This window comes from Zootoca vivipara, chromosome 2, assembly GCF_963506605.1.
Source record: "Zootoca vivipara chromosome 2, rZooViv1.1, whole genome shotgun sequence".
Taxonomy (NCBI): domain Eukaryota; kingdom Metazoa; phylum Chordata; class Lepidosauria; order Squamata; family Lacertidae; genus Zootoca; species Zootoca vivipara.
Genome location: NC_083277.1, coordinates 1,623,969 through 1,643,826, shown reverse-complemented (window position 1 = coordinate 1,643,826; position 19,858 = coordinate 1,623,969). Strand labels below are relative to the sequence as shown.

Below are 19,858 nucleotides of genomic sequence, written 5' to 3'. Positions count from 1 at the left end.
TGGGGTATAACATTATTATTATTATGATGATTATCCCGCAGGCAGTGGGGAGAGGGTTGTTTATATGGCTTTCTAAAGAAGCAGAGAGAAGCTACAAAAGCGAGAGATATGAACAGAAATCAGTGCAAATGAGAAGAAATCCCCCGATAAATGAGGGAGCCCAGGGAAACTGCAGCCTGGTCTGACAGGAATCGGCCTCCTTGGCACCTAAAACTGAGGCGAGGCTCAGGTTTCGAAAGGCGGGCAGTTGGGAAAAGGCGGGAAAAGTCGTTTCCCTCACAGCAGCCGGCTGAGGGGCGGGGCCAGGGCTGTTTAGTCACGGGTCCTTGCCCCGCCCTCCCTCCGCCTCCCCCTTTCCCCGCTTCGTGCTCTGAGGCGTCTGCGAGAGAAGACCCAGCGTCGCCCGCAGGGAGCATGCGCAGCTCCTCAGTCTCCTCTGACCTGTGTGCGCTCGGCTCGGCAAGGGTTAACAAGAACCGAGCAGGAATCCTAGAGAGGCCAGGAAGGGGGGGGGTCCTAGGTCCTCCAGAGCAGAAGCCCCTCCCCCTTTGTCCTCCGCCCAGGCTGCCTCGGTGCCCCCTCCTAGGATCCAGTGAGTCTCCTCGCTCTTCCCCCTTGGGGCGCCTTGGGGAGAAGTGGGGGGGTCCCCAGGGCGCCAGGGAGAGGGTGCCCAAGGGGGGGAAGACCCCCAAGGCAGGGAACATCCTCCCCCTTCCTCTCTGTTCTTCCCACCAGACCCTCCTTTGCATCTGGCACAGCCTTTTCCCCTACAAACTGCTGCTCCTCCTCTCTGCCTGCCAAGGGGGTCCCACCCTCCCCAGAAGGAAGCCTCTGTCTGTGGGCTCCTGCTCTCCATAAAAGGAGGAACTGGGTGCGCTCTGTCCCACAAGGGCTCAAAGGAACTAAGATGGATTCCTAGAGAGGTGAGGGCAGAAAGTGGGCCAGGTCCCCCGAAGCCAACGACCCTCCGTCCTTGAAAGGGGAGGGGTTGCTTTCTTCTCTCCTTAGCCAGAGCTGCCTATGTGCCCCTTCTGGGGTCCACAGAGTCTCCTCTCTCTTCCCCCCTTGAGGTGCCTTGCAGAGAAGGGAGGTCCCAGGGCTGTAGGATGAAGGTGCATGAGGGGGGCAGAGACCCCCAAATCAGGAAGCTTTCCCTGCGCCCTCAACAAACTAGAAGTGTGCATGCACACGAAAGCTCATACCAAAATAAAAACTTAGTTGGTCTTTAAGGTGCTACTGAAGGAATTTTTTTATTTTGTTTCGACTCCACGGCTACGTACCTGTAACTATGATTCCCATGATTAGTTTGAAGGAAGCCAGGACTCTTTAAAGTGGCCTCATCCTGCTTTGCAGATGCAGCCGGGGTGTGTGTTCTTCTCTTTTTCCTTTCTTTTGGAATAACTCTTAATCTCCTGGTGATGGGTTTGTGCCTCAAGTTGGGTGAAGATTCCTGCATCGCAGGGGGCTGGACTAAATGGTCCTCAGGGTCTCTTCCCATTTGATGGTTCTCCGATTGTAAATCCTCTCCCGTCTTATATATATCACATAATGTCACAATAAATTTGCAAGGTATCTGTGACATATGTTTCATTATGAGTGGTCACTGTATTGAGTTCTAGGTTCGTGAATTGGCTTAAACAGAAAAAGATGAAATGGGATACATTGAAACAGAAGTCACCAGATCCTTAGATATAGTGAGAGGGTGGGGAGGGGTATTTATCAGAAGGGGAGATGGAATGGGTGATTGGCTGATAGGTGTGGTAAACCTGTTGATGATTAACAACTGCAATTGGTCTTACGGGAAAAAGCAAGGGATGCAGATGGCCAAAAATAGCTTAGCATGTGTACTGGGATAAGAATCCAATGTCTCTATTCAGACCAGGTCTCTCCATAGTTTTAAGTTTAGTAATAAGTTGTAATTCAGCAACTTCTCTTTCAAGTAAATGAAACAACATATAGTGTTGGTCTGTTGATGAACTTGGGGGGTGAGATTCAAAGCTAGGAGTATAATTGCTCTGTTGATGCCTTACTGTGTTTGATGTTCATTTTGTTAGAAGCCACTCAGAGTAGCTGGGGCAACTCAGTCAGATGGGCAGCATAATAGCAGCAGCAGCAGTAGTAAGAATAATAAAGGTAAAGGTACCCCTGACAGTTAGGTCCAGTTGCGGACAACTCTGGGGTTTCACGCTAATCTCGCTCTATAGGCTGAGGGTTTGTCTACCGACAGCTTCCGGATCATGTGACCAGCATGACTAAGATGCTTCTGGCGAACCAGAGTAATGCATAGAAACACTGTTTACCTTCCCGCCAGAGCTGTACCTATTTATCTACTTGCACTGGCATGCTTTTGAACTGCTAGGTTGGCCGGAGCTGGGACCGAGCAACAGGAGCTCACCCCATCACAGGGATTCGAACTCCCAACCTTTTGATCAGCAAGCCCTAGGCTCTGTGGTTTAGAACACAGCGTCACCCGCGTCCCTTAGTAAGAATAATAATTTAATACAATTACTATATGCAAGTGGGTTTCTAAGCAGAGATAATAACTTCTGCTTAAATTTAAATTTAGACTAGCCAGACTGAGACAAATGCTGATAGTGTGTGTGTGTGTGTTTTCTGGAGTCTTTATTTTTTTCCTCATGATGCTGCAATGTATGAGTGCTCAGTTGTAACAAAATCTCAAGCTGTTGGGGGGTGGGTGGGTGGAGAGACTTCAAATTTCCCTACCCCCTTTCTGAAGGCTCTGTGTTGTATCTCAAGGTTTTTTCTTTTTGCACGCTTGATTTGTTGTTGTTTAGTCGTGTCCGACTCTTCGTGACCCCATGGACCAGAGCACGCCAGGCACTCCTGTCTTCCACTGCCTCCCGCACCCCTTTTCTGAAGCCTCTGTGTTTATCTCAAGGTTTTATGCATTTGCTTTTTAGGGTTTGCCAGCAGCTCTAATTTGGACTAGCAGAACTTTGCAGAAGAAAAAAGGGACTCCTTCTGATCTCTCGGAGGCTTCCTGAGAGCACAGATGGATGAGCAAGACTCGCCTGGACCTAAAGCAGGAAGAGGCCAGGCCACTGAAGATGGGAGCAGTGGGGGATTCTCTGAAAAAACTGTGCAGAAGTTCCTGGGTGAAGAGAACACCCTCTGCTCAGATATGCAGAGCCAGCAGCTCAGGCAGTTCTGCCACCAGGAGGCTGAAGGACCCCGTGAGGTTTGCAGCCGACTTTACCACCTTGTCTGTCAGTGGCTGAAGCCAGAAAGGCACACGAAAGCTGAGATGCTGGACCTGGTGATCTTAGAGCAGTTCCTGGCTGTCCTTCCACCCGAGATGGAGAGCTGGGTGAGGGAATGTGGAGCAGAGACCAGTTCTCAAGCAGTGGCCCTGGCTGAAGGTTTCCTCCTGAATCAGGCAGTGGAGAAAAAGGAGACAGAGCAGCAGGTGAGAGAGACTTTCCTCTGGATACTCCCAAGGGGCTCCAAACAAGAGGGAGAGTATCCCAAAATGCAGTACTCATGCCCCATTCCTTTATGGATAGGATAAGGTATTAGATCTGATACCCCTTAAAAAGCCTCTGATTGCTTTTCTAATCCCCCTCCCCATTCTGCATCACATCTTTGTTGCTCTTTCAGGTTAAGGTTCTGTTAGCAGAAATGGGTCCTAATTCCTCTGAGGCAGCGAGGACTCCGATGGACACTAGGGAGAGACCACTAGGTAAGGAGGGAGTTACAGTGCTATCTCGGGTTTAGAATTTAATTCATTATGGAGGTCCGTTCTTAACCAGAAACTGTTCTTAACCTGTGGTACCACTTTGGATGCATTCCTCAACCTTGGAGAGAACCAGGCTTTCATGGCTTCCCACTTCCCTTTGTCTCTGGCAGGTGACAGGATGATGCTGGCAAGACCTCCTCATCCGTCTTTTCATGGTGGCGAAGGGGAAGCAGCGGCTATGGAAGCAGATCAGGTAGGGGGCAGGACACTTGTGGGGAGAGAGGCTGAGGGGGGAGAGAGCCAGAATTCTTGGAAGAACAAAATGTGGAGTTCCACCCATTTACACAAAGCTTAAGACCCATCATTAATATAATAAAGTAATTCCAGTGAGATGTTAAAATACGTATTCATACCATGTGCAGCAAAACAATGCCCCTAAAGCAATGCAACAATTAACAGGCAGAAAACACCAGAGCAATGTGTGGTAGATCATCCCTTGTTCTTTTAGGGCCCAGTGTGCTTTGAGGATGTCACTGTTCATTTCACGGACAAGGAGTGGGCGTTGCTGGATCCTGACCAGAGAGCTCTGCATAAGGAGGTCATGGAGGAGAATCGTGGACTCCTGGATTCTCTGGGTAAGGCTCTCTGAGGATCATAATATCTGGTTTGAAATTCCATACTGTACATCTCTCCTTGCAATGAATCTCCAAGGTTTGGATGGAACTCAATAGCGCCACCTATACCACTTGAAATCACTTGGAATGGAGGGCAATTGGCGGTGTTGTCTGTGGATATCCATCAGAGTGGGTAGGGAGTTTGAAATAGCTTCTGCCAGATTTGGATTTTTGCTTCTGTTGGTTTTTGGTTGACTAAAGAGATAATTGATAATGGAGACAGAGCGGATTCCGTGATTGGGCCAAACTAAAGGAATTGAATTTCAGGTTCCTGTAAATATGTCAGCTAATACCAGCCAACAAAGGAAGTTAAATCTGTAGTGAGAATTCCCATCTTATCATAATATTTCTTTTCAAATCTAAAATCATTTCAACAAAATATTTAAATATAAAAAATAATTAGTTTTTTATTGCAGGTGGTGATGAATTGGAAATTAATAACAAAGGGGAACTCGAAGGAATCCACACAGTAGAGAAACCATATAAATACTTGGTGGGTGAAAAGAACTTTAATGAGAGCTCCAATTCCACTTTTAATCAAAGAAATCCAATTGGGAAAAAAACCTATCAGTGCTTAGAATGTGGAAAGAACTTCAGTCACAGCGTATCTCTCAATTCCCATCAAAGAATTCATACAGGAGAGAAACCCTATCAGTGTTTGGAATGTGGAAAGACTTTCAGAAAGAGCTCAGATCTCACTTCCCATCAAAGAATTCATACAGGGGAGAAACCCTATCAGTGCTTGGAATGTGGAAAGAGCTTCAGACACAGTAGCCATCTCATTTCCCATCAACGAATTCATACAGGGGATAAACCCTTTCAGTGCTTGGAATGTGGAAAGAGCTTCAATCAGAAGAGTAGTCTCACTTCCCATCAAAGAATTCATTCAGGGGTGAAACCCTATCAGTGCTTGGAATGTGGAAAGAGCTTCAGTCACAACGTATCTCTCATTTCCCATCAAACAATTCATACAGGGGAGAAACCCTATCAGTGCTTAGAATGTGGAAGAAGCTTCAGTCACAATGCCTCTCTCACATCCCATCAAAGAATTCATACAGGGGAGAAACCTTATCAGTGCTTGGAATGTGAAAAGTGCTTCAATCAGAAGAGTAGTCTTACTTCCCATCAAAGAATTCATACAGGGGAGAAACCCTATCAGTGCTTGGAATGTGGAAAGAGCTTCAGTCACAAAACATCTCTCACTTCTCATCAAAGAATTCATACAGGGGAGAAACCCTATCAGTGCTTGGAATGTGGAAAGTACTTCCGTCACAACACATCTCTCACTTCCCATCAAAGAACTCACAGTGGAGACAAACAATAGCAATTGCTGTGTAGTAATTTTAGGAGATTTTAATTTGTATTGTAGCAGTGTTATTGTGCTTCTGTCATTCCTATAAAAAACAATCTAATGTTTTATTCTGGGTTTCTTCCCCCTTCATATGAAACTAGACATGGGAGAGCATTGCTCTGGCTAAAATATTTTACACAGTTCTAATTTTGGTTTATCTGTTTTGATTTTGTCAGGTTGGTGTTGTTTAAATGTTTTTAGATGGTGCTGATGGTTACTTTAATTAGGGTATTAATGTAAACTGTTTATTATTGTTGTGGTTGTTGTTATTGGTTTGTAGAGTAGTACCTTGGATCCCAAACTTAATCTGTTCTGGAAGTCTGTTCCAAAACCAAAGCGTTCTAAAACCAAGGCGTGCTTTCCAATAGAAAGTAATGCAGCTGCTGGGTGACATTGGGCCAGTCACACTTCTCTGAAGTCTCTCAGCCTCACTCACCTCACAGAGTGTTTGTTGTGTGGGAGGAAGGGAAAAGAGAATGTTAGCCGCTTTGAGATTCCTTAGGGTAGTGATAAAGTGGGATATCAAGTCCAAACTCCTCCTCCTCCTCCTCCTCCTCCTCCTCCTCCTCCTCCTCTTCTTCTTCTTCTTCTTCTTCTTCTTCCCATGAGCCGCTCCCGAACCGAGCTGCCCACTCGGCACATGCAGCACGGTGCGATAACTCTCTTCCGTGGCTCCAGAAATCGCTTATGTGTATACCCATATGCTGAAAATCGCTTCTGCGCATGTTTGGCACCACGGACATGCACATAAATGATTTCCAGTGATGCGCTGTGCCGGTCGAGCCCACGGAGTGATCTCCACGGGAGTGACCAGCCCATGCCTGGTAAGCCTTGCTGACCCCTGGGATCCGTTCCAGGCTTTTAAAAACAACCCGTAAAACAACAATTTAACATGGCTGAGGAAACCCAAACAGACGGGTGGGATATAAATTTTATTAAAAATTATTTTTTATCATTATATTCATTTTTATTGCCGAGATTTTCCCCATCAATTATACTTTCATTCTTATCAATATTTCTAGATCTTTTAAAATTTCTTTCCAAATCTTCACATAATGCTAACCCTAAAAGCTGCCATATCTTCTCTTTACATCTTAACACTACAATAGGAGAGGTTAGACTCCTATTGTAGGAAACATCTCTGGTTAGCCCAGAAGCAGCGCATGTGTAGAACATTCTTCAGAGTGACCTTGCACCTGTTGTATGTGGGGATGATTAGGGAAGCAGGAGAGGATATATTATTTAATGATATCCTTCCCTAACGATAGGGGATCAAATACTTATTTCACTCATTATAATGCACATCAATCTCTGACTTTTGTATTCTGGGTTTCTGGGGTTTTCCCCTGTTATTCTGTCTCTCACAGCTACAATAAACCTACCATTAAAATTATGGACTGGTTGTTTCTTCGTCAGAGGGCAAACAGGCAAATTTAGCAGGGGATCAAGTTCTTTTCCCCCTCACTGTAAAAGTAGTTTACTCACAGATTCATACAGGTTCACAGACATCCCTGAAGGCAGGCTTAGGTTACATAACAACTAGAACTATTCCATAAAAAAGTTAGTCCCAAGTGACTGTGACTAAGCAGTCACTTCTCCAAACACACAGAAACATACAAAATGGAGAAGACACACTGATCAGAACATGGAGGCTGTGTGCTCCTCCATGCTAGCACAACAGACAACACCCTTCTCCAACGGGATGTACCAGGTTCACTACCTGTACAGGTATTTCTTTGACTGGTGGGAGCTCTTCCATTTCACCATTCACAGAGGGAAGTTTGTGGCCATGTCCCCAGAGGATGGGTCCCACGTCGAAAGGTGGGACATTGGCTACCTGTGGACAAAAACAACAGGGATATAAGTTATGAGGCTGGAAGATCTGGAAGATGAGCCCCTCAGGTCGGAAGGCGTTCAACATGCTACTGAGGAAGAGCGGAGGACAAGTACAAGTAGAGTCAGAGCTGATGAAGCGGCTGGGCCAAAGCCGAAATGTCACTCAGTTGCAGATGTCCCTGGAAGTGAAAGGAAAGTCCAATGCTGTAAATAAAAATATTGCAAATCTAAATCAAATTCCTTATAAATACACAGTGGAAGTGAGGAACAGGTTCAAGGATTTAGATTTGGTGGACAAAGAGTTTGCATACATGGAGACAAAGAGACAGGGTTTCTGTTTATTACGAAAGTGTGTTGGGCTTGTGCAGCTGGGAAAGAAAAGGCTTTCTGGGCTCACCGTCCTTTGCCATGAGAAAGCAGAAGGGGCAACCACTGAACGGGCAGACAGTCAAAGAAACCTGCTCTCGCACAAGTGCACCCCCCACCAATTTAGTAACATTAGCAAAGCCCAAGTTCAAACACCAGCCCCTATTTTAAAAAGGCACCCGTAATGACGACACTGGACTACCCTTTAGGGTTGCTGTAAGTCACTGTTCCAAGTCCCAAACGCGCATAACAATTCTGGTCTACTTTGTAGGGCTGTTGTAACGGGGACACCTTACGCCACAGCCCTGCCTCCCCCACGTTGGGAAATGGGTGTGAAATTGACCAGATCCCCCTCCCCCCCTCCTTGCAATAGATTAAAAAAGTGAAGAAGGGGGAATGTAATCTTTGTGCCCCGGAGGAATTTTTCGGAGGTTTTTTTTTGGGGGGGGTCTCTTTCCGTGCCGTCTCCGGGGATCAAACCTGGGACCTTCTCAGGAAAGAAACAGGTTAACAGAGCTTGTTTGGAAGGAGGAGAATTTGTGTGTTCTGGAAGGGAGGCGTCACTCATTCCTCCCCATGGGTCAGTGAGCTCCGCTTCCTAGAGAGGCGGGAAGGTTAGGGGGGGGGAGGTTGGAGGGGGAGGGGCCTCCATCCACATTCCCAGAAAAGGAGCATGTCTGCAGAGGAGGAGGAAAAAAAGGTGCAAAATATTATTATTATTTTGGGGTTGTGGGGAGGGGGAGAAGATTGCGCTTTCCCTATCCCTGAATCTGCAAACAGGGTAGCTGGGAAGGGAGGGCAGGATTTGGGGTGGGGGGGAGGGAACTTGGAGATGGTATTTGTAAGTGGTCCATGTTTCACAAGCATACAGTAAGGTTGGTAGTGCAATAGCTTTGTAAACAACCATTTTACTTATTTCAGTAAGGTCCAGTGCCGAGGGCCTTCTGGCGGTTCCCTCACTGTGAGAAGCAAAGCTACAGGGAACCAGGCAGAGGGCCTTCTCGGTAGTGGCACCCGCCCTGTGGAACACCCTCCCACCAGATGTCAAAGAGAAAAACAACTACCAGACTTTTAGAGGACATCTGAAGGCAGCCCTGTTTAGGGAAGCTTTTAATCTTTAAGAAATTAGTGTATTTTAATATTTCTGTTGGAAGCCGCCCAGAGTGGCTGGGGAAACCCAGCCAAATGGGCGGGGCATAAATAATAAATTATTATTATTATTATTACCCGGTATTATTATTATTATTATTTTGGTTTCCCTGCCAATGACCCTTCAATTGGGAGAAAGCCGCACTCGCAGAGCTCAGGCGATGCTGGATTTTGGCCTCAATGTTGGCCCAAGTAGGAGAAGTGATCGACATTTTGCAACGTTACACCACCGAGTTGGATTTGATAACACATCCTGTATCGGATGAAGCAGGAGTGCCACTTCTCCAACGGGATGCAGCGGGTTCACTACCTGTACAGGTACATCTTTGACTGGCAGGAGCTCTTCTATTTATCCATAAACCGAGGGAAGCAAAGCGTAGTGAAAGGGTATTTAAAATACAGCAAAATGCCTTTCTAAAGAAGCAGAGAGAAACTACAAAAGCGAGAGATATGAACAGAAATCAGTGCAAATGAAAAGAAATCCCCCGATAAATGAGGGAGCCCAGGGAAACTGCAGCCTGGTCTGACAGCAATCGGCCTCCTTGGCGCCTAAAACTGAGGCGAGGCTCAGGTTTCGAAAGGCGGGAAGTTGGGAAAAGTAGTTTCCCTCAGAGCAGTCGGCTGAGGGGCGGGGCCAAGGCTGTTTCGTCACGGGTCCTTGCCCCGCCCTCCCTCCGCCTCCCCCGCTTCGTGCTCTGAGGCGTCCGCGAGAGAAGACCCAGCGCAGGTCCTCAGAGTCTCCTCTGACCTGTGTGCGCTCGGTTCGGCAAGGGTTAACAAGAGCTGAGCTGGAATCCTAGAGAGGCCAGGAAGTGGGGGGTCCTAGGTCCTCCAGAGAGGAAGCCCCTCCCCCTTTGTCCTCTGCCAAGGCTGCCTCGGTGCCCCCTCCTAGGATCCAGTGAGTCTCCTCTCTCTTCCCCCCTGGGGCGAAGTGGGGTCCCAGGGCTGCAGGGGGAGGATGCCCAAGGGGGGGGGAAGACTCCCAAAGCAGGGAGTATCTTCCCCCTTCCTCTCTGATCTTCCTTTGCCCCTTTGGGGAGGGAAAAAGTGGCATGCCATTGAACACCCCCCTCCCAATCCCCGTCCGAGGGAAGAGCCCCCATCAAGCCATCCTTTCCTTAAGGCATAGCCTTCCTCCTCAATGCAGGCAAGAACTATCCGTCTCTGGAACAGTTTCTTCTCTAGAGCGATTTTGGCCTCAAATGGAAAGTCTGGACTTTGAAGTCATCTTACTTTACCTGTTATTTTGTATCGTATTTACTGTTTTAATTAGGTTTCGTAGTAATTTTGGATTATGCAGAATGCTTTATCTGAGTGGATGTAGCAACCGAAAGGGGAGAATGACAATAAATATATCTTATCTTATCTCATCTGCCTGCCAAGTGGATCCCACCATCCCCAGAAGAAAGCCTCTCTTTTTCTGGGAGCCATTGTAGTGTAGTGGTTAAGAGCGGTAGACTCATAATCTGGGGAACCGGGTTCGTGTCTCCGCTCCTCTACATGCAGCTGCTGGGTGACCTTGGGTTAGTCCCACTTCTCTGAAGTCTCTTGGCCTCACTCACCTCACAGAGTGTTTGTTGTGGGGGAGGAAGGGAAAGGAGAATGTTAGCCGCTTTGAGACTCCTTAGGGTAGTGATAAAGCGGGATATCAAATCAAAATTCCTCCTCTCTCTGTGGGCTCCTGCTCTCCATAGAGGGGGGAAGTGGGTGCGTTCGGTTCGCCAAGGATTAAAAGGAACTAAGCTGGATTCCTAGAGAGGGGAGGGCAGAAAGGGGAGAGGGGGAGGTCTCCTAGAATGGAGGGGTTGCTTTCGTCTCTCCTTTGCCAGAGATGCCTATGGGCCCCTTCTGGGATCCGCAGCATCTCCTCTTTCTTCCTCCTTGGGATGCCTGGGGGGATCCAGGGCTGCATGAGGAAGGTGCATGAGAGGGGCAGAGACCCCCAAATCAGTGAGCTTTGCCTGCACCCTCAACAAACTACTAGTCCCATGATTCTTTGGAGGAAGCCAGGACTCTTTAAAGTGGCCTGATCCTGCTTTGCAGATGCAGCATAGGTGGCGCTTGGGTGTGTGTTCTTGTCTTTTTGCTTTCTGTTCGGAATAACTCTTATTAGGGCTGTGTAAACAAGGATAAAGGGAACAATAAATGATGCAAATACCGGTAAGCCAGCCAGCAAAGAGTGAGACTCTTGAGTTTCCTGGTCATGGGTTTGTGCCCCAAGTTGGGTGAAGACAGGTTTAGCAGTCCACATCCCATAGCCAAACGCCTAGTCAGGAGCCCTTGTGGTTGTGCTGAGATTAAGTGTAAGAATCATTTTTCCTCTTCTGCTACCAATGAAACAGCATAAAGTGTTGGTCTATTGATGGAATCAGGGGGGGGGTTTCAAAGTGAGGAGAATAATTGCTCTGTTGATGTTTTTAATAATGTTTTTAATAATGTTTGATGCCTTACTGTGTTTGATGTTCATCTTAATGGAAACCGCTCAGAGTAGCTGGGGCAACCCAGATGGGCGACATAATAGTAGTAACAGTAGTAGTAGTAGTAGTAGTAATAATAATGTATTACTATGTGTAAAATTATATTTAGACCAGCCAGATTGAGCCAAATTCTAATGGTGTGTGGGTTTCCCCCGGGGAGTATTTATTTCTCTTGCGTAGTGCTGTAATCAAGTTTAAAAACAGCTTGAAAAAACTCATAATCACAATATGTTCAGAGTCTGGGCTTTAGTGCAGTGCAGCCTTGATTGCTCACAAAAGTCATCCACATTTGTCTGGGGACATTTTTCTGATCCTGACAGAATGCCAATTTTATAACAGAACAATGCATTTGCTTTGTAGGGTTTGCCAGCACTAATTCGGACAGGAAGAACTTTGCAGACGACAAAAAGGGACTGATCTCTTGGAAGCTTCCTAAAAGCAAAGATGGATGAGCAAGACTCAGCTGGACCTAAAGCAGAAAGAGGCCAGGCCACTGAAGATGGGAGCACTGGGGGAAACTCTGTGCGGAAGATCCTGGGTGAGGAGGACACCCTCCGCTCAGATGTGCAGAGCCAGCAGCTCAGGCAGTTCTGCCACCAGGAGGCTGAAGGACCCCGTGAGGTTTGCAGCCGACTCTACCACCTTGTCTGTCAGTGGCTGAAGCCAGAAAGGCACACAAAAGCTGAGATGCTGGACCTGGTGATCTTGGAGCAGTTCCTGGCTGTCCTTCCACCCGAGATGGAGAGCTGGGTGAGGGAATGTGGAGCAGAGACCACTTCCCAGGCAGTGGCCCTGGCTGAAGGTTTCCTCCTGAGTCAGGCAGTGGAGAAAAAGCTGGCAGAGCAGCAGGTGATATATATTTTCCTCTGGATTTTCTCAAGGGGCTCCAAACCAGAGGGAGAGTATCCCAAAATGCAGGATTCATGTCCCATCCCTTTATGTATAGGAGCCAATGAATGAGATCTGATACCCCTAAGTGTTTGCCTCTGCAAAATCCTTTTCTAATCCTCCTCCCCATTCTCTGCTTTGAATCTTTGTTGTTCTTTCAGGTAAAGGATCTGTTAGCAGAAATGGGTCCTGATTCCTCTGAGGCAGAGAGGACTCCAATGGACACCAGAGAGAGGATGATGCTGACAATACCTCCTCATCCGTCTTTTCATGGTGGCGAAGGGGAAGCAGCAGCTATGGAAGCAGATCAGGTAGGGGGCAGGAGACTTGTAGGGAGAGAGGCTGAGGGGTGGGCAACCAGGGTTACTCCCTCCACTTCCTGGCTCCTGTCAAAGGTGCCCTGAACTAAAGGTAGGAAATGCCATTTGAAATTGTTAATGAAAATATGGAGAATATATATATAACTGAGAATATGGGACATCCACCTCACCCATATCGCCTTCTGAATGTTACTAGTATTTTTTATCTGTAGTTGCAGTTTTATTTCTAAATTTAACTTTGACAAACCATAAAAATGGGCCAGGATTCATCTAACCAGCCCCATCAGTTGGACAACGGCCTTGCCATTTCTCCTCGCCTCCCTGTGCCCCATGTGCCCCTTGACATTGTCTTTTGGGCATCAGGTAGGAATGCTTTTAAGAACACAATGTGGAGTTCCACCCATTTACACAAAAATTAAGACCCATCATTAAAATAATAAAGTAATTCCAGCGAGATGTTAAAATACGCATTCATACCATGTGCAGCAAAACAATCCCCCTAAAGCAATGCAACAATTAGCAGGCAGAAAACAACAGAGCAATGTGTGGTAGATCATCCCTTGGTCTTTTAGGGTCCTGTGTGCTTTGAAGATGTCGCTGTTCATTTCACGGACAAGGAGTGGGCATTGCTGGATTCTGACCAGAGAGCTCTGCATAAGGAGGTCATGGAGGAGAATCATGGGATCCTGGATTCTCTGGGTAAAGCTCTCTGTTGGATCATAATATCTATTTTGAAATTCCATACATCTCTCCTTAGTGCCACTTACACCACCTGGAAATCTAACGCTTCCAGAAATCACTTTGAATGAAGGGCTATTCATGGTGTTGCCTGCGAATATCCTTCAGAGTGGGCAGGGAGGTGGAAGTTGGTGACTCTCCCCCATCGCGCAGGGAGGCGGTGTTTGTGGGGGGAGCCTGTGGGGGGGAAAAACTATGCTGGGCAGGATGACCTTCCCACCCCCTCGCCTCCCTTCCCTCCCCTCATCCCAAGCCCGACCCCAGGCGAGATCCAGGCGAAGCATCGCTGGTGCCACATTCCCGAGCGGGGGATCGGGGTGCTCGCACTATGCACAGGCTCCAGCCCACCCATCTCAGCATCCAGCAGCTACCGTAGGAGAGCAGCCAGGAACAGCCACCGCCACCGCCGCCTCATCTACACACTCTGGTGCTGCTGCCATGTCCTTGTTCCATCGCACCAGGGACGCACATGCTGTCCAAAGTGGAGACAAGCCCTGGGACTCGCCCGGGTGAACAGGGAGCATGGGCAGATGCCAGAAAACATGGAGAGGGGAGAGCGAGCGAGCAAGCGAGAGACCTGCTTTGCGGGGGGGGATAAAGGACTTGCTTGAGTGGTGGGGGGAGAGAGTTTTTGCCTCCCTTTCCTTCCTCCCACTTAAACTCCCCTCCCACATCCAGTTAGCCACCTCCTTCCCCACATGCACCCATGTGCGCTCCTTGTCCCTCCAGTTTGAGTCCCCCCCTTAAACTCCTCCCCTTCCACCTCATCCCTCCAATGGCAATGGGTAGATCACTGCCAGTTTTCGATACTGGGTAGTCGATTGCACCCTGGTTTATTGCTTTCATTTTATGGATCAATTGTCTCAGAGTAAAATTCATGTTAATTTGTTGTTTTACAGGTTGTTTTTAATGGTCTGGAACGGATTAATCCATTTCACATTACAGTGGTACCTCTAGTTACAAACTTAATTCGTTCCGGAGGTCCATTCTTAACCTGAAACTGTTATTAAGCTGAGGAGCAATTTCGCTAATGGGGCCTCCTGCTGCCGCCACGCTGCCAGCACATGATTTCTGTTCTCATCCTGGGGCAAAGTTATCAACTCGAGGCAACTACTTCCAGGTTAGCAGAGTTTGTAACCTGAAGTGTTTGTGACCTGAGGCGTTTGTAACTCAAAGTACCACTGTACATACCATGCCATGGGAAAGCGTGCCTTGGTTTTGGAATGCTTTGATTTTGGGATAGAATTCTGGAATGGTTTAAGTTTGAGAACCAGGGTACCACTGTAATTAGTTCTATCATTGCAGGTGGGGATGAAATGGAAATTAATAACAGATGGGAGCAAGACAGAATCCACACAATGGAGAAGCAATATAAATACTCATGTGAAGAGAACTTTAGTCAGAGGTCCCAGTCCACTTCTCATCAAAGAAATCCCATTGGGAATAAACCCTATCCATACTACGAATGTGGAAAGAGCTTCTGCCAGAGCACCCATCTCACTTCCCATCAAAGAATTCATACAGGAGAGAAATGCTATCAGTGTTTGGAATGTGGAAAGACCTTTAGAAGGAGTGACTCTCTCACTTCCCATCAAAGGATTCATACAGGGGAGAAACCCTATCAGTGCTTGGAATGTGGAAAGAGCTTCAGTCAGAGCAGCAATCTCACTTCCCATCAAAGAATTCATACAGGAGAGAAATGCTATCAGTGTTTGGAATGTGGAAAGAGCTTTAGTCGGAGAGACTCTCTCACTTCCCATCAAAGAAGTCATACAGGGGAGAAACCCTATAAGTGCTTGGAATGTGGAAAGAGCTTTAGTCGGAGAGACTCTCTCACTTCCCATCAAAGAAGTCATACTGGGGAGAAACCCTATCAGTGCTTAGAATGTGGAAAGACCTTCAGTCAGAGTAGCAATCTTACTTCCCATCAAACAATACATACAGGGGAGAAACGCTATCAATGCTTGGAATGTGGAAAGACCTTCAGTCGAAGCGACTCTCTCACTTCCCATCAAAGAATTCATAGTGGGGAGAAACCCTATCAATGCTTGGAATGTGGAAAGAGCTTCAGTCAGAGCACCCATCTCACTTCCCATCAAATAATTCATACAGGGGAGAAACCCTATCAGTGCTTCGAATGTGGAAAGAGCTTCAGTCAGAGCGCCTCTCTCATTTCCCATCAAAGAAGTCATACAGGGGAGAAACCCTATCAGTGCTTCGAATGTGGAAAGCACTTCAGTCAGAGCAACCATCTCACTTCCCATCAAAGAATTCATACAGGGGAGAAACCCTATCAGTGCCTGGAATGTGGAAAGAGCTTCAGTCAGAAGAATAATCTCACTTCCCATCAAAGAATTCATAGTGGAGAGAAACACTTTCAGTGCTTGGAATGTGGAAAGAGCTTCAGTCACAGCTACAAATTCACTTCCCATCAAAGAACTCACAGTGGGGATAAACTCTAGCAATTGCTGTGTAGTAATTTTATTTTAGGAGACTTTAATTTCTATCCCAGCAGTGTGTATCTGAAGAAGTGTGCATGCACATGAAAGCTCATACCAATGACAAACTTAGTTGGTCTCTAAGGTGCTGCTGGAAGGAATTTTTTTATTTTGTTTTGACTACATCAGACCAACATGGTTACCTACCTGTAACTATCCCAATAGTGTTCTTGTGCTTCTTCAACCCAGCGGAGAAGTCAGCCTTGCCTCTCAAAGCTATTGAGTGCAAACCCATTGCCCAATATTATTCAACTACATATCCAGATCTGCAAGGTGGAAGTCATTGGCCAAGGTGTTGAATTCAGGCTTTTATTTGTGGGAAGGTTCTGTCTAGAAATCTCTTGCTACTCTTCTTCAATCCTTCAAAGTACTGTACTTAAGCGCATGCCAGGAGCAAAGAATTGCATCCACGAGGGAGAAACGATTCTCTGTGTATTATACATCAATGGCTGTTGGAAACAGCAGTAAGCAGTGTTTGTTTGCTTCAGCCAAATCCAGTTTTTATCTGCACACATATGATACATGGTGCGACGAAAGTCCTTTACTTTCCGTCTTATAACTCTGACCTCTCAATTATTAAAAGCACTAACAGGGATTTCTGAGGTAAATCAAACCTCCCACTTATCCCTCTAGCCTTTCTTTAAACCCTCTAGCACTTGTGGGTTTTCAAAAATAAAAGAGAGTCCTCTTCCAGCCTAAACGTGACCAGGTACCTATATAGACTTGGGGCTATAAATAAGACTGTTCCTATGTGCACTCAGATAAGGGTTTCCCTTCACTAGAAACTCCCTTACTGTAAAGCTAGCCTCCTTCCTGGGGTAACTTTATTGTCGCTCAGAACCTGTCTCCTCCTTTAGCCCCCCCCCCTTTCTTGGTGCACTCTCAGCCACAAACTAACCTTTCTCCTCTAAAAGGCAGTTTTGACAGTTTAAAAGAGTTCCCCACCACCTGGGTTCCTGGGTACCTTAGCTGGAAAATGAAATAGACGATTACTAATGTGACACTTTAAAGATGGATATTTATTGGCTTGAATCTTAATGGTTGCTTTCTGGTAGCATTGGTACGAACTTAATTTCACAGGTAACGTTTCTTAGTAATCAAATAACAGAATACCTATCAACTAAACTATTATTATTATTACTTCATCTACTCTAAGTCTACCTTCTCCAAAACCACCCAAGCTCCCCACACAGAAAACCCTCAACCGCCAACTAACTGCTGCACATCAAATTTTTTAAAACCTCAGCAGTCCCTCCTCCAGCGGAATGTTGCTGCCAGTCACCAGGGAGACTGGGTTAACCTTTCAAGTGGCCTGCTTGGAGAAACAAAATACAACAGAACCTTTCTTTAAAAACAAACAAACATGTCACACATGGAAAGAGACTTGCGGTAGGTTGAAGAGATATTAAGAGCAATGAGACTCACCCGAGTGGCAACGTCTGAGCTAGTTTGAATCATTCATGTGTAGTCTTATAAATCATTTAATGTGTTAACACAAACAGAATTTATTAATACTGTAGTTGTACAAGGGATTATTATGATGACTGTAATGTAATTGAAAATAATAGGATTTTGGAATGCTGAAGTAAATAAAATCATAAAACCATCAATTCTAGCACGCGCGGGGCCATCTAAATTATATAATTCGTATTTGAACAATGGTATTAGTAATTGTATTATACTGTAAATTGGTATTGTTATAAATGAGGCTATTTCTGGAATGTAATTGTGAGGGACAGGGGATATCGGGAGGTCCCTCCCATCTTGAGCTCCAGCCCATCTCCGAGCGCTGGGGAAAGCAGGGAGAGTTCCGACTCAAGTGGAGAAGCAGGTAGTGGTGTCCGAGGCTCAGGCAAGGTAGCAGAGCCACTGGCCAAGGTGGGACAGGAAGGGGGGAGCAAGGGGGGAAGGCCAATCCCACCGACTCCGGAATTGCGCAAGAAACGTAGGGGGAAGAGGCTGGGTCTCCCCAAGCTTTTATGCTGGAGGAGAACGCGCCAATCTCCATTCGGAGGTACTGAAGAAGACTGATAAGATGTGTCAATCTCTGTAAATAGCACTGCCTTTAGCACTGTAAATACACAGCACCAATAAAAGAATAAAATGCAGAGCTGTGTGGAGTCGTTACTCTGAAGTAGCCCACCCAGGCCACTGTGACAGCTACCTCCGAATCTTTTTTTGGGCTACTTTGGAGTTGCCGGAATGAGCGCGCAAGAGGCGGAGAAATGGCGGCAGCTCGCGGAGCAAGCCCAGCAGGAGCTGCAGCAACTGGCGGTGCAGGCACAGGGAGAATTAAAAGCGGCCAAAGAGGAAACGCGGAAAAGCCAGGAGGAGAGGCAGAATCTCCTTGACCAGGTGAGATCGCTACAGGAAAAAGAGCAGCAGTTAAGAACGCTAGCAGTGGAGCTCCAAAACAAGTTGGATGCAGAGAAAAACAAGGGCGGGGGGGGGGCAACTCCAAGTGCTGCCGGGAAGGAGAGCGGGGACCCTAGTAAGCAAGTTCAACGGGGACCCAAGGGAATATCAGGGCTTTGAGACAGATATTGTATGCCCTTGAGCTGCACAATGATGAGTTCCCTGATGATGCGCACAGAGTAGCGTTTATAGTGGAACATCTGACCGGACCAGCAAGGGAGTGGCTCAGACCGTTAATCGCGGCAACAAACCCTTGCATGAAGAATGTCAAATTATTTCTAGAAGCTTTAAAAGTAATGTATGCAAGTGACAGTCATATGGACCATACCAAAGAGGAACTTCATAATTTACGCCAGGGGAAAATGACAGTTCGCGAATATTGGGCTAAATTCACCATGCTGGTGCACAGGCTGGGGTGGGAACTTCACTCGCCTCCGATGGAAGCTGCGTTCTATTTGGGATTGCATCCTGATGTGAAGGATGAGCTCTCGAGAGGTCCGAAGCCCAATAATATGGATGAGTTGAGTAAAGCGGCTCTGGCGGTGGGGGTGAGGCAGGAATCTCGGTGGAACGACAAGCAGACAACGCGCGCAACACAGCCTTGGTTCCCACGGTCGCAGGAGAAGCCACTCCCCCTACAGCCATCCCAGGCCACGCCTGGGGCCGGGGCAGACCAGGAACCCATGCAAATTGATAGCGCGCGCGCGGGGGCTTTTCAAACCCCAGCGGCGCCAAGACGCAAGGAGGGAAGGGGCGGGAACTGCTTCCTCTGCAACTCCCCTCAGCATCTCGTCAGAAACTGCCCCCACCGCAGGGAATGGCAAGGGAGGGCAGGAACGGTTGTGCCCTCCCCCACTGACGCAGCACCACAGCAGGGAAACAAGACAGCCTGGCTGCAGGAGACAAGGGGCAGCAGCCAGGCGCAATCGGCCGACAACAGCCCCAGCCCACCCACCCGCACAGCGAGGAGCAGCGCCAGCCCACCCCCCCCCCCAGAGCAGGGGTGGTTCTAGAAGTGACGCTAACGCTCCCTAATGGATATCCACTGACGGTCTTAGCCTTAATCGACTCGGGTGCATCTGCCAACTTCTTTTCGAGAAACTTTGCAGAAGCGCACCAGATCCAACTTCTGCAGCTGGACTTTCCCCTGCACGTCTCAACCATTGACGGCAGGGAGTTGCTGGGAGGGGCCATCACCCATCAGACCCCCCCCCCCCAGATAAAACCACAGCGGACTTTGCTACCAAACTCTGCCACTTTGTCCTTACCCACAACCACTTCAAATTTGGTGATGACCTGTTCCTCCAGATCAGCGGCACAGCCATGGGCACCCGCATGGCCCCACAGTATGCCAACATCTTCATGGCAGACTTAGAACATCGTTTCCTAGACTCCTACCCACTCAAACCTCTCTTGTACCTACGATACATTGACGATATCTTTATTATC

The 19,858-nt window shown here is 47.4% G+C and overlaps 2 protein-coding genes across 2 annotated transcripts; both read left to right on the top strand.

The window, feature by feature from the left end:
- The first annotated feature begins 600 nt into the window (after positions 1-600).
- On the top strand, positions 601-19,336 carry LOC132591247 (zinc finger protein 420-like). Its single transcript, XM_060268906.1, has 7 exons — positions 601-1,364; positions 2,922-3,427; positions 3,619-3,700; positions 3,868-3,950; positions 4,206-4,332; positions 4,788-5,684; positions 14,940-19,336. Exons 2-7 carry the CDS (start codon positions 3,014-3,016, stop codon positions 15,956-15,958), a joined length of 2,622 nt encoding a protein of 873 aa, XP_060124889.1. The 5' UTR covers positions 601-1,364; positions 2,922-3,013; the 3' UTR covers positions 15,959-19,336.
- LOC118081385 (zinc finger protein 213-like) lies at positions 9,762-14,071 on the top strand. Its single transcript, XM_060268830.1, has 4 exons — positions 9,762-9,971; positions 11,911-12,399; positions 12,600-12,749; positions 13,331-14,071. Exons 2-4 carry the CDS (start codon positions 11,995-11,997, stop codon positions 13,565-13,567), a joined length of 792 nt encoding a protein of 263 aa, XP_060124813.1. The 5' UTR covers positions 9,762-9,971; positions 11,911-11,994; the 3' UTR covers positions 13,568-14,071.
- Positions 19,337-19,858: the final 522 nt, after the last annotated feature.